Source organism: Dermochelys coriacea, chromosome 23 (genome assembly GCF_009764565.3).
Source record: "Dermochelys coriacea isolate rDerCor1 chromosome 23, rDerCor1.pri.v4, whole genome shotgun sequence".
Lineage (NCBI taxonomy): Eukaryota > Metazoa > Chordata > Testudines > Dermochelyidae > Dermochelys > Dermochelys coriacea.
Genome location: NC_050090.1, coordinates 927,869 through 941,355, shown reverse-complemented (window position 1 = coordinate 941,355; position 13,487 = coordinate 927,869). Strand labels below are relative to the sequence as shown.

At 66.1% G+C, this 13,487-nt stretch overlaps 1 protein-coding gene across 2 annotated transcripts in view; it reads left to right on the top strand.

Moving 5' to 3' along the window:
• The window catches only part of LTBP4 (latent transforming growth factor beta binding protein 4), a 35,566-nt gene that overhangs the window by 2,927 nt on the left and 19,152 nt on the right, over window positions 1–13,487 (top strand). For both annotated transcript variants that reach the window (XM_043501447.1, XM_038382332.2), the window contains exons 2-4: window positions 5,618–5,688; window positions 6,377–6,599; window positions 8,115–8,290. In XM_043501447.1, coding sequence (XP_043357382.1) covers window positions 5,618–5,688; window positions 6,377–6,599; window positions 8,115–8,290 — 470 coding nt within the window. The remainder of the gene's footprint in view (window positions 1–5,617; window positions 5,689–6,376; window positions 6,600–8,114; window positions 8,291–13,487) is intronic.

Genomic DNA, 13,487 nt, shown 5'->3' with positions numbered 1-13,487 from the left:
CTCCTCCCCCCCGCCCTCTCTTCGGGCAGCCGGGGGAGGGGCACCTCTCCCCACTGCTCACCTGTGTGACCCTTGATAGCCTGCTGCATGGCCCCACAGGTTGGAGGGGACTTAGGCGGGGGCTGGGAGCCAGGACTCCTGGGTTCTTTCCCTGGCTCTGGGAGGGGGGTGGGGTCAGTGGTTAGAGCCGGAGGGGGGCTGAGAGCCAGGATGGGCTGTCCCCACCCCTTACAGCCACTCCTTTCCCCATCTGTCCTGTGGAATTGCCTCCTCCTGTCCCCTCCACGGAGCCAGGTGACCCCCTGCCCCCAGACCCATTATGCTGCCCACAGCGGGAGGGTCTGACCATGCCCCCCCCCCCCACTTTCACTCTAACTTGTGCTGGGGCCTTGGGGCCAAGAGCCCCTGAGCTGCCGTCCAGCCCCTCTACCAGTCCCATCCCCCCCATTCCTGCAGGACTGGGTGCTAGCCGGCTGGCGGGGGTTGTGACTATGCAGCCCCCCTGGCGAGATGGGACCCAGGGTCTCTTCCAGCCCCAGGGTCAGGGTGAACTAAGTCCACTGACCGGGCGTCCCAGGGGTGAGAACCAGAGACCAGTTCTCGGCACCGCCCCCTGCTCTGCCCCCACCAACCCCCCGGCACGGAGTCCCCGGGACATGCTCTGGAGCTGCTCCCCACGAAGCCAGGCAGGACTCTGGGGAGTCTCCTCTCTGGGAGCAGCCTGTCTGCAGGGCACACAGCTCACCCGGCTCCCCCCTTCCTGGGGCTGACCTCGGAGCATCCAGCATCCTCTGCCCCTCCGTGCGCTTCCCACAGCCAGTCCGCCCAGGCGGGGTCCTGGGGAAGCCAGAGGGTCCTGCCCCCCAACTCCGCAGTCAGACGGGACTCTCAGCCAGCCAGTAAAACAGAAGGTTTATTAGACGACAGGAACATGGTCTAAACCAGAGCTTGTAGGTGCAGAGAACAGGACCCCTCAGCTGGGTCCACTTGGGGAGCAGGAAGCCAGACAACCCCGTCTGTACTTCACTCCATGTCCCCAACCAGCCCCAAACTAACTCACCTTCCAGCCCCTCCTCCTCTGGACTTTGTCCCTTTCCCGGGCCAGGAGGGCACCTGATTCCTTCTCCAGCCCTTTACCTCTTACCTTGCAGTGGGGAAGGGCCCAGGCCATTCTCTGTGCAGACACCATCACACTGGCCCCTAGGGCTCTGCCACAATCCCACCCCCTGATCCCCCCACCTAGATACTTAAGAAATGCCTAGGAGAAACTGAGGCACCCCTAAAGTATTCAGAGGAAACATGAAGAACAGTCGCACTTCATCACATCTCTCCCCCCTTCAAGACCGAACTGAGTGAGGTCACTTTAGCCAGTGACCTGGGGGAATTTTGAACCCACCAACGTTCCCATGGATGCCCCAGCATCTTTCCCATTCCTTGGTGGAAGTTACACCAGGCCCTTCCAGTTTCACTTCCCTCCCTTAGGTCGGGTGTGCTCGATGGCACTCGCAGACTGCAGGTGGGAAGGTTTATGCAGCCCGTGCCCTTTTGCCACCCCAAAACCCCCGGGGGTCAAACTGGGATCGGGTCTTCTCCCAGCGCTCCAGTTTGGAGGGCTGCAATTCGGGCTCTCTTGGTTAAGAGCCCCCCTCTTCACCTGGGACATGTGTTCCTCCCAAGCCTGGCTAAAGACACCGATATCCTCAACGTACGCCAGGGCCAAGTTCTCCATCCCCCTTAGTAGCGGATCCACCCGGCGCTGGGAGGTGGGCAATGCCCCCTTGAGATCGAAAGGCAGGACCAGGAACTCAGAGAGCCCCCAAGGGCTGGTGAAGGCAGATTTCGACCTGGCAGCTGGGTTCAAAGGCACCTGCCAGTCGCCCTTGGTGAGATCCATAGTAGAGAGGTAATGAGCCCCCCCCCAAGCTTGTCTAGAATCTCACCAGACCTAGGCCAGGGGTAGGCATCGGACACGGTGATGGCATTGAGTCCAATAGTCCCCACAGAACCAGATCGACCCATCTTTCTTGGGGACCAGCCCCACGGGTGAGGCCCATGGGCTGTTGAATGGCTGGATCACCTCTAAAGCCAGCATGTCCTTGACCTCCCTCTCCAGGCTCTGGGCTGTTTTCCCAGGGACCCTGGATGGGGGACACCTGATGGGAAGATTGGCCCCCTCCTCAGGGAAGAGATCCACCTGGGGGTCTTCCCCGTTATCCTCCCAGTCCTCCCTTTCCAGGTGCAGGGGTCCCCTCACTCTCCTCCCATACAGCAGCTCAAAAGGGAAGAACCCGGTGGATTCCTGGGGCACGTCCCCATACCACAGATGGGGCAGGTGCTTGTCCCCGTCCTGCGGATGCTGATTCATAGAAGTCCTCAGCATTGTCCCCAGGGTCCCATAGACTCTCTCCACCAGCCCATGGGATGGAGGGTGACCTGCAGAGGCCCAGGTGGGTCAGACCCCCCATTTCTCCCACCAGCCCCAGAGCCAGGCTGACAGGACATTGGACCCCTGGTCTGTAAGGACCTCGCTGGGGACCCCTCCTCTGCTGCAGATGGTCAGCAGCGTGTCTGCCCCAGTGTCTGCCTCAGTGGAGGACGGAGCCCCTGGATAGCAGGTGGCGAAATCCATCACCCCCCAGGACGTATTTCTTCCCTGCCCGTGTTGCCTTGCTGAGGGGCCCCACTATGTCCATAACCCCCTTCTGGAAAGGTTCCTCTACGATGGGCAGGGGTCTGAAGGGGGCTTCACCCTTATCCCGGCCTTTCCCCCCCCCCCCCCCCCCTCTAGCCGGGATCACAGGACCTGCGTGCCGCCGGGCTGCATCCCAGACTCTGGGCCAGTCACAGTTCTGCAGCAGCCGCTGCCTGGGGCGTCATGGGGTTAGCTTTGGGGTCCAGTAAGGGGGTGAGAAACTGGAGCCTGTCTGCAGGGTCAACCCTGTGCATCTCGCAGGCCTTCTCAAAGGCCATCAGGAAGCTATCTATGTCTTCCCCCTCCTTACGCTGGGCCAGGAAGCACTTATCAAAGCGCCTTGCAGTCTTGGATCGCCCCTCATGCACCACAGCCAAGGCCCCACTGCTCCTCAGCCAGGCCAGCTCCAGCTGACACTGCTGCTCCTTCTCCTCCAGCTCACGTTGCCGCAACTTCTCCTCATGCTGATGCTGCTTTTCATGATTCTCCAGCTCCCTCATTTTCATCTCCCTCTCCTATTCCAGGTGCCACCGCTCCAGGGATGGGGAGCTCCGCCGGGAGGATCCCCTGCTAGGGTCAGGGTGCCCTCGGTATTTGCTGGACTTCCCCCAACCCCTACCCTAGGCATAGGTAGGAAGAGTCTCAGGATGTCCTCGGCAGCAGTCTGACCCCTCCCAGCTTGGTCAGGCCCCAGGGCCCATGCTGCATCCACCGGGCAGCGTCCCTCAGGAACAGGGATCGGGTCATACAAGTGATCCCTCTCCTCCTACTGGGCAAACAGCTGTTCCTTGGTGGACCTCCCAATGCGCAGCCCCCTCAGCCTGCACAGCTCCACCAGGTCGCTCTTAAGGTGTTTAGCAAACATCTCTCTGCTGGCCACTCACAGGCCTGGGCAGCTTTTCAGTTTCCAGGAAGAACCCCGAGGGTGCCAGTCCTTCTTGAGGTCACCACCTCTTTTCCAGGGTCGAGCTGCAGACTCCTCCGCCCCTGGGACCACTCGCTGCAATCCCCCGGGGGACCCTGTTACTGCAAAAGTCCTTCTCTCTGGTCACACACTCCCAGGAGTTAACTGCCCCCGGAAACCGTCTCTCTCTGAATCTTCAGCATGCCTGGTCCCTGTCAATCCCCCTTCGTTTTACTGTTCCCCAGTCACTTACTGCAGGAAGCGCCATCCACGGGGTGCAACACATCCCACCTCTGCCACCAGTTGTCACGGAGTGTGGGGGAGTCCGGGCCCTGCACCCCTCTTCCTGGGATTCACTGTGACTCTCAGCCAGCCAGTAAAACGGAAGGTTTGTTGGACAATAGGAACACAGTCTACAACAGAGCTTGTGGTACAACCAGGACCCCTCAGTCAAGTTATTCTGGGGGGCAGGGAGCTTAGACCCCAGCCTTGGGGTTCCCTATATTCCAGCACCCAGCCGAAACCAGAACCCCCCAGCAGGCTCCCTCCTGCAGCCTTTGTCCAGTTTCCCAGGCAGAGGTGTTACCTTCCCCTCCCCCTCCCGGCTCAGGTGACAGGCTCTCAGGTCTCCCATCCCCAGTGAAACTCCCCTGCCACATTCCCAGGTCAACATTGCTCCCTACTGTGTCACAGTAGCTCCTCTGCGCCCCCCCCCCCGAAATCGCTCCTCTCTGAGCCTTCAGCACGCCTGGTCCTTGTTAATCCCCCTTTGTTTTACTGCTCCCCAGTCACTTACTGCAAGAAGCGCCATCCACGGGGTGCAGTACATCCCACCTCTGCCACCAGTTGTCACAGAGTCCCCAGGTGATGCTCTGGAGCTGCTCCCCACGAAGCCAGGCAGGACTCTGGGGGAGTCTCCTCTCTGGGAGCAGCCTGTCTGCAGGACACACAGCTCCCCCGGCTCCCCCTTCCTGGGTCTGACCTCGGAGCATTCAGCATCCTCTGCCCTCCGTGCGCTTCCCACAGCCAGTCCGCCCAGGCAGGGTCCTGGGGAAGCCAGAGGGTCCTGCCCCCCAACTCCGCAGTCAGATGGGACTCTCAGCCAGCCAGTAAAACAGAAGGTTTCTTAGACGACAGGAACATGGTCTAACACAGAGTTTGCAGGTGCAGAGAACAGGACCCCTTGGTCAGGTCTGTCTTGGGGGGCAGGGAGGCCAGAGCCCTGTCTGGGCCTCCCTCCATTTCCCTAGCCAGATCCAAACTGAAACTCTCCAGCCCCTCCAGCCTTTGTCTCTCTCTGGGGCCAGCTGGGAGGCCACCTGATCTCTTTGTTCTCCAGCAGCTTTGCAGGGGAGGGGCCCAGGCCATCAGTGGCCAGGAGACAGGGTGTCGGCCAGTCTCTGTGCAGACGCCATCACACTGCCCCCAGGGCTCTGCCACAATCACACCCCCTTATCCCACCACTACTTAAGAACTGCATGGGGAAACTGAGTCACCCACACAAGTATTCAAAGAAAACATTAAGAACAGTCCCACTTCGTCACACCCCCTCCCAGAGCCAGGACAGAACCCAGGAGTCCTGGCTGTTCCCTCCCCAATGGGCGGACCTGCATTGATGGCCACCTCATGGGGGGAGGGTCCTGTTAACTCAGGCAGCCCCAGTCCCCTCTACCTCTTTGGGCCCCCACCCTGGAGGGCCTGGGTGTCTCAGCACCAACCCCCCATGAGGCTGGGTGTGGGGGCTGGGCCTGGTTCTGCATGGGATGGGGGCTGTTCTGGTGGGGGGCCCTGCTGGAAGGGTCTGGATCCCGGGCGCGGGCTGTTTTAGTGGGGGCCTTGCAGGCGGGGGCTGGATCTGGGGGGGCTCTGCTGGTAGGGGTTGGATCTGGTCTGTGCCCCAGGACTGAGTGGGGGAGGGGAGCCAGGTCAGGCAGGGCCTTGCGGAGCACAGAGTCCTGGGACGGGGGTGAGGCGGGGTTGGCCCTGGGGTCCCCCCCTCACTGCATCTGTCTCCTCTGCAGCCCCCACGTGTGTGGAGTGACCTGCTGCCCCGGCTGGAGCCTGGCCCCCAAAACCCAGAAGTGTACAAAAGGTACTGGGGGGGGGAGAGACAGGGGACTTGGAACACTGGTGGGGGGGGAGGGAAAGGTGGGGGGGCCAGGAATACCGAGTGGGGCCCCCATCTCCAGGGCAATCACTGAGGAATTCTGTCCCCCTCCCCTGGGAATGTGCCCCCCCATCCTGGTTCCTTCCTGCCCCACTTCCCCCCCAACTCCACCCCCCCCCGTGCTGCTCCCAGCAGCAGCTTGGCTTCCTCCCCAGGGTCCCCTCTCCTGGCCTGGGGGGTGGGGAGGGTGACGCTGACCCCTAACGTGTGGGTGGAGGGAAGGAAGGGGGTCTGGGCCCCCCCACGTCACCAGCCCTAGGCCTTGCAGGTGGGGGTCTGCTGCCACCTACAGCCCAGACTGGGAGCAGCACGGGGGGGTTGGAGTTGGACCTGGGAAGTGGGGGGGCTGTGGTGAATGGGAGCTGGGAAGTGGGGGAGGACCTGGGGGGAGCAGGAGCCTGGAAGCAGTGGGGGCTGGGAAGTGGGGGGGATGTGGAGGGACCTGGGGGGGCTGAGAAGTGGGGGGAGCTGGGGTGTGGGGGGCGAGTGAGGAGGCTGGGGATTGGGGGTTACTGGGGGAGTTGGGGGAGGGAAGCAGCAGGGGTGGTGGGAGGGAGGGTTGGAGGAAGCCAATGTTGGGGGGGATGGGGTGACCTCTCGTCTCTCCCTCCAGCCATCTGCACCCCGAAGTGCCGCAATGGGGGGCTGTGCCGGGAGCCCCAAGTCTGCACCTGCCGCCCGGGGTTCGCTGGCCGCCGGTGTGAGCAGCTGGTGCCCCCTGAACCCCCCTTGGGTCTCCCCCCAGGGCCCAGCCCCCGCCCAGCCAGCGCCTCCGCCCCGCGCCCCACAGCCACCAATGCTAGGAGGGCAGCGTCCGTGCACTGGCAGCCACTGACGTAAGTGGGGCAGGGGCCATGGGGTGATCAGGGGAGCGATGGCCATGGGGAGGGGAGCGATCAGGGGATGAGGGCTGTGGGGAGGGGGTTGACCTGGGGGGTGAGGGCCTTGGGGAATGGGGTGATTGGGGGGCGAGAGCTGTGGGGTGACTGGGGGGGCAGGGACCAGGGGGTGATTGGAGGGCGAGGGCCGTAGGGTGACCAAGGGGGCAAGGGCTGTGGGGAAGGGGGTGACCAGGGGGGCGAGGGCCGTGGGGTGACTGGGGGAGTGGGAGCTGTAGAGCAGGGGGTGATGGGGGGAGTGAGGACCGTGGGGTGATTGGGGAGTGAGGCCTTTTGGGTGATCGGGGACTATTGGGGGGGGCCTCTGTGATTCTGATCTGTTCCTCTAAAATCTCACTGCAAATTATTCCCTTGGGTCCAGCCATGCCCCATGGGGAGCCCCCCCATTAGCCGATTTTGGGGTGCTCTGGGGCCCTGGTTTGGGGTGCATGGGGTGGATTTACTATGAGTTCTTTGGGGGCAGGGGCAACGCAGACTCCCCATGAGCCCCCCGACACCCCCTAGGAGACGCCCCCCATGGGGGAACAACACAAGGGGCTAATGACCAGGGGGCCGCGCCCTCAGAGTGTAACACCCCCCCACCTGGAGCCTGTGGGGCGACGCTGTGTCTCTCCGGCGGCTCCAGGGCTATTTATAGACCTATTAAAATTCTCTCCCCCCCCAGGCATTTATCACCCCCCCCCCGCCTGCTGCTGTCGGCCCCTATTTGGTAGCCGATGCTCTAGGATGGCAGGAGAGGGGGCTTGCAGGGGGCTCAACAGCATCGGGCCCCTGGCCTGCTTGGTCTCCCCCCCAGGGGGCTCTGATACCCCCCCCAGCCCCCCTCCCAGCTGCTGGGGTCTCCTGTGTTGCAGGTGGGGGCCCCCAGCCTGGGAGGCAGGGTCTGTCCCGCTGCGGGGGTCACGTTCCCATGCAGGGGCTGATCCGTGTGGTTTGGGGGGGCTCCGGCGGTTCCCAGGCCCTGCCCTTCCTGGCTGGCCGGGGCGGGGGCACAGGCAGCCAGCCAAGGCCCTGAGCTCATGTCCCAGCTGAACTGGGGGTGGGGGAAGACCAAGGAGCTGCCCAGCTTGGCCATGGGGGGGGAGGGACAGAGGGGGCAGGAGGTTCCCAGGGGTCGGTGGGTGGGGGAAGGGACAGAGGGGGCAGGAGGTTCCCAGGGGTCGGTGGGTGGGGGAAGGGACAGAGGGGGCAGGGGGTTCCCAGGGGTCGGTGGGTGGGGGAAGGGACAGAGGGGGGCAGGGGGTTACTGGGGGGCGGTGGGTGGGGGGAGAGGTGGGGGAAGGGGAAGGGGAAGGAGGGTCACTGTGGGCAGGGGGTGGTTAGGGGTGGGGGAGAGGGCACTGGGGGGTAGGGGGCCACTAGGGGGTCGGCAGAGGCGGGGCACAGGGAGGTCTCTGGCCGCGGTGCCCCTCCACTCAGTGCCCCTCCACTCAGTGCCCCACTCCCCCCCAGGCTGGCAGAGCTCCAGGCCGTGCTACGGCGCCGGGCCGCCGGCCCCACGGACAAGATGGCGTCGGTGCTGGCCAAGCACCTGGAAGCCCAGCGGGGCCGAGCCGCCCGCCGCACGCCCCCCCCCAGCACCCGGCCCCCCAAGAGCGGGCAGACCCTGCACCACAGCCCTCAACCTGGTAAGGGGGCAGGGTGGAGTTGGTGGGGGGCAGGCCATGCAGGGGGTGAGGGGGCAGTGGGGAGGGTCTGGAGGGCAGGGCGGGGAAAGGTGGCCCCACCAGCCAGGTCCCTTCCCCTGCCAGTTGCCCCATGCAGGTAGTTGCCCTCCAGCCCCCCCATTGGCAGGGAGGGGGCTCACTGGGGCCAGCTGCCTCATTGCTGCTCCCTTCCTGGCTCCCTGAGGAGGGGGCTCTGCCCCCCCCCATGACCCTGGCGGTAACGAGCATTTAGTTAATTAACTGGCACTTTTCCCAGGCTCTGACATGAGAATGAAACGGCTGTGGGGGGGCACCAGAGAGGCCCCCCTGGTCCCCCCAGAGCCAGGGCAGAGCCCCACCCCCCTCGCTGCACAGGGGTCACTGGGGCGATGCCCGGGACCTGCTCCCTGCGAAGCCGGGCAGGACTCTGGGGAGCCTCCTCTCTCTGTGCCGACTGTCCCCAGGGCACGACGCGTCCCCAGCTTCCACCTTCCTGGGTCTGGCCCCGGAGCCTCCGGCCTCCCCTGCCCCACCGTGCGCTTCCCACAGCGAGTCTGCCCGGGTAGGGTCCTGGGGGGGCCAGAGGGTCCTGCCCCCCAACTCCGCAGTCAGATGGGACTCTCAGCCAGCCAGGAAAACAGAAGGTTTATTGGGCGACAGGAACATGGTCTAACACAGAGCTTGTAGGTACAGAGAACAGGACCCCTCAGTCAGGTCTATCTTGGGGGGCAGGGAGGCCAGAGCCTCCCCGGCCCTCCCTCCGTTTCCCCAGCCAGCTCCAAACAGGAGGCCACCTGATCTCTTTGTTCTCCAGCCCCTTCAGGCAGCACCTTTGCGGGGGGTGCCCAGGCCATCAGTGGCCAGGAGACAGGGTGTCAGCCATTCTCTGTGCAGACGCCATCACACTGGCCCCCAGGGCTCTGCCACAATCACACCCCCTTATCCCACCACCTACAGACCTAAAAGCTGCCTAGGGGAAACTGAGGCACCCACCCAGTATTCAGAGAGAACATTAAGAACAGTCCCACATTGTCGCACAAGGGCAGGCAGGGAGCCCAGGGCTGGGCTACCAGGGGCTGCGGGTCAGGAGTGAGGGGCACTGGCAGAGCTGGGGGGAGCCCAGGGCTGGGCTAGCAGGGGCTGCGGGTTGGGAGTGAGGGGCACCGGCAGAGCTGGGGGGAGCCTCTCGTTTCCCACTCAGGAGATGTGCAGGATTGGGTGACTGGCAGGCAGGAGCTTGGGGGGGACCTCAGCGACGGGGGGCAGCTGCTTCTCTGCTCCCCTCCCCCATCTCCTCCCCCCCCGCAGACTTTGTCAGGAAAAGGTGACATTACAGCTGTCTCCATGGCAACTGGGCATGACCTCATGGGTGAATTGTCCCTCTGGGGACGGCCCAGCACCCCCGCCCCCCCACCCGACCACAACACCGGGTACCCAGCTTCTGCTCACGCTGCCCCCACCCCAGTGCCGAGGAGGGTCTCCTGTCCATTGCCTGCTACATTGTTTGTAGCAAAGGAGGGGGGCTCGGCTGGGGGGGTCGCAGTCAGGTCACTGGGGGGCACAGCCGTGGCTCTGCATGTGTGCTGGGGAGGGCAGAGACACGGCTGCTGGTGCCCATGAGCTTGCACTAGTGAATCCGGGCGACACTCGTGAGTGCCTGGTGAGGGCAGGTCGCAGGCGAGGGCCGGGCGGGGGGCAGCGGGGCCCTGGGCGGCCGGGGGGCAGCGGGGGGACGGCGCCGGGCGCTGGGGGTGGCGGCGCGGGGCCGGGAAGAGTTAACGCAGCCGGCGGTGGCTCAGGTCCCTCACAAACATTGTTGCTGGAACCCGGCCCAGCCCAGCTCCCCGCGCTGCTTCCAATTAGCTGTCCGGGCACTCGGTGCGGAGCCGGAGCCGCGCACCACCGCTCCCTGCCTGCTCCGCGCCGGCCCCGGGGGCAGAGGTGCAGGCATGGCCGGAGCCCTCGCCCGCCTGCTGGTGCCCGCGGCCCTGCTCCTGCTGGCCGCCTGCCGGCCCCCGGCCGCCGGCCTGGCCCCCGGCCAGCTGCGGGTGCTGTTCACCCCCACGGTGTGCCGCGTGCGCTGCGCCGGGCCCCGCTGCACCCACCGCTGCGAGCGCGGCAACGCCACCGTCCTGTACAGCGGGGACCACGCCGGCCCCGCCGCCCGCGCAGCCGGCTTCCGCGTCTGTGAGTACCCGGGAGCCGCGCCCGGCGTCGCGCCGGCTGCAGGGCGCCCTCGCCAGCCGCACCGGCCCGGCCCCCCCCGCCTGCCCCGGGGGGCTCTGCAGCCCCCGCCCCCCAGGCCAGCAACAGGGCGCAGGGCTCCCGCGGGGCCCTTCGCTCCCTGCCCAGCTGGCAGCCAGCAGCCAAGGGCCTGCACCTGCAGGCCCTGGCTGGCGTCGCAGCTGTGTGGGGCTGGGCCACTGGGACGCCGTGGGGCTGGGGAGGGGGAGGTTTGAGGTCTCTGGTTGAGGGGGGCTGTGGGGTGCGTGGCTGGGAGCTGAGCTGCCCGTCTCGCCCTGGACCCCAGTTCCATGGTGTAGGTGGTGCCAGGCTGCCCCACCCAGCTGCCCCGTGTGCTCCTGTGTGGGGTTGCCCCCACCTCACCCCATCAGGCTGAGCGGGGGGAGGGGGCCCTATGCTGTATGCCAGTCCCCAGGCTGCCCCACAGCATGGGAGTGCCAATGCCCCCCCATACTCTCTCCAGGCACCCCCATGTTGTGGGGCAGCCCGGTGGTCTGGGATGCAGCATGCCCCCCACCCCCCAGCTCAGTCACTCTCCTCCGGCCTTTCCTGTCCCTGCTGCCTGCCCCGGGGTGGGGGGAAGGCGTGGGGGGCTGTGGCTGTGGAGCTGGAGCTGGGGCTGTGGGGCTGGGGCTGTGTGCACTGCACGGGGCTGAGGGGCTGTCAGGTCAGGGCTGGCTGGGAACTGTTGGGGGTCACAGCTGGATGTGGAGGGCTGGCGGGGGTCAGGGCTGGCTGGGGTCACAGCTGGATGGGGGGTCTGATGGGGTCAGGGCTGGTTGGGGACTGTTACGGGTCACAGCTGGATGTGGGAGGCTCTGGGGGGCTGGAAGAGGTCAGGGCTGGCTTGGAACGGTTGGGGGTCACAGCTGGATGTGGGGGCTCTGAGGGCCTTTCACAGCTGGATGTGGGGGGCTCTGAGGGGCTGGTGGGGGTCAGGGCTGGCTGGGGACTCTTGGGGGTCACAGCTGGATGTGGGGGGGCAGGGCTGGTGGGGGCTGTAGGTTTAGCTCTGGCCGGGAGATGGGGGAGGCTTTTCCCAGCCAGTCGGAGCTGCTCTGGGTCCCGCCCACGCTGCCCCATGAGCTCATCCCCAGCCCCTCGCGTGCGACTGCCCCCTCCCCCCACCCCAGCCCCAGGTGGGTGTGGACCCCTCATCCGGAGCCAGCCCCGCCCCGGCTCGACGACTGGACCCACCCGCATGTCCGGGGGCGAAACCTGGGAATTTGGAGAATAAACAAGGGCCTCAGGCAAGGGAGTCTGAGTCCTGGCCTCTGGACGCCGGGTTCTCACCCGGCTCGGGGAGAGGAGTGGGGTCCAGTGGTTGCAGCGGGGGGGGGGGGTGGAGTGTGGGGCAGGCTGGGCGCCAGGGTGCCTAGATTCTACCTTGAGTGAGACCCTTCCCCTCCCGGTGCCTCAGTTTCCCTCGGCGTGGAGCTGAGCGGAGGCACCGTCTCTCCAGCTGACATTACCCAGCCACGGCCCCCGTGTCCCCAGCACTCCGGGCTGGGGGGTGTCTGTCCTGCCGGGGCCGTGTCCCCAGCCCAGTTCCCATCCCCTGGGACGCTGTCCAGCCTGCGCCCCAGCCCTGGAGGGTCCGGGGGAGGTGGCCCCCGATGTCAGGGGCCGAGCTCTCCAGGCAGGGAGTGCGCAAGCCACGGCCTGGCCGCCTGGGTCCCTCGGGGCACCCTCCGGCCCCCACCCTGGCATGGCCCCCCTGAGCTCTGCCAGCCTCTGCCAAGCACCAGACACAGTCTCCTCTGGCCCCCCTGCCCGCGTCCTGCCGCAGGGCCCCCTTGCCGGGGCCTGGCTGGCATTGGGCTTCGCTGGCCCTGGCGTCCCTCCCACCTCAACCACCCAGTGCATCCGGGCAAAGCCCCCTGCCCTCCCGGCTGGACCCACAGCCACGCCCTGGGCAGTGCCGCCCGCCCCATAGGGACCTGCTGGCTGTGGGGCTGGCGGTGGGGCCCCAGACATGCAGGGGAGGAGGGCAGGATGGGGGGAGCTTTCTGAGGCCTCCCGATGCTGGGGGGAGGAAAGTCCCTCCTGGGCAACTTCCCAGCGCCCCCCTTCCTCAGTGGTTCCCAGATGCTGTGGTTGATGGGGTCCCCGGGGATGGGGGGTGTTCCCCTCAGTCCTGGGCCCTTGGGGGGCGGTTGGGCTGCAGACGCCCCCTCCCCCAGCTCATTTCATGCAGGGGGCCTGCAAGGTGATGAGGCAGAGCCCCCCTCCCCATCACTCAGCGTCTGGTGGGGAGCGGCGGGGGTGCAAACAAAGCCCCCCCCACCCCAGGAGGGCTCTTCCCCCTTTCCGTGAGGGGCTGGTTTAAGCTCAGGGAGCCCCGTGCCAGCAGTTCTGAGGCTGTCTGACCCCCACATCTTGGTTCCTGGCATCCCCTCGAGCTGCTCAGCCCCCGCATGGGGGGGACTCGGCCTGCCAAGGGTCCACTAATGTCTGGGGTGGGGGAGGGGGCACAGCTGGCTGGGCTGGGAACATCTGTGCATTAGGACCACAGCCAGTTTAGGGGGAGGCCCTGGGGCGAGGGGGAGCTGGCTGGGTCTGGGCGGGCACCGTGGCTATGGGGAGGCTGGCTGGGGGGGCACTCAGCTTCTGTGGGTCCAGCCCAGCCCTAGGCTGATCTGGTTCAGTGTGAGATGAGCTCCTGGGTCTCTGCCCGTCCCTGACGTGGGCCCCCCCCCGCCTCCCCCCGCAGCCCTGGCGCCGGGTTCTTGGGCCCATTTCCCAGCCACCGCAGCCCAGAGGGACCCAGGCATCCTGGGGCCTGGCTTAGCCTTTCCCACACGGGGGTGGGTGGGTGGGTGTGTCAGGGCAGTGGTGCCTCCTGGGGCAACAGGGCTGGAGCTCTGGGTCCCTGAAGGTCCCCCCAGGACGGACCCTCCACGTCGTCCTGCCCAGTGCAGGGGGGGGGATTGCG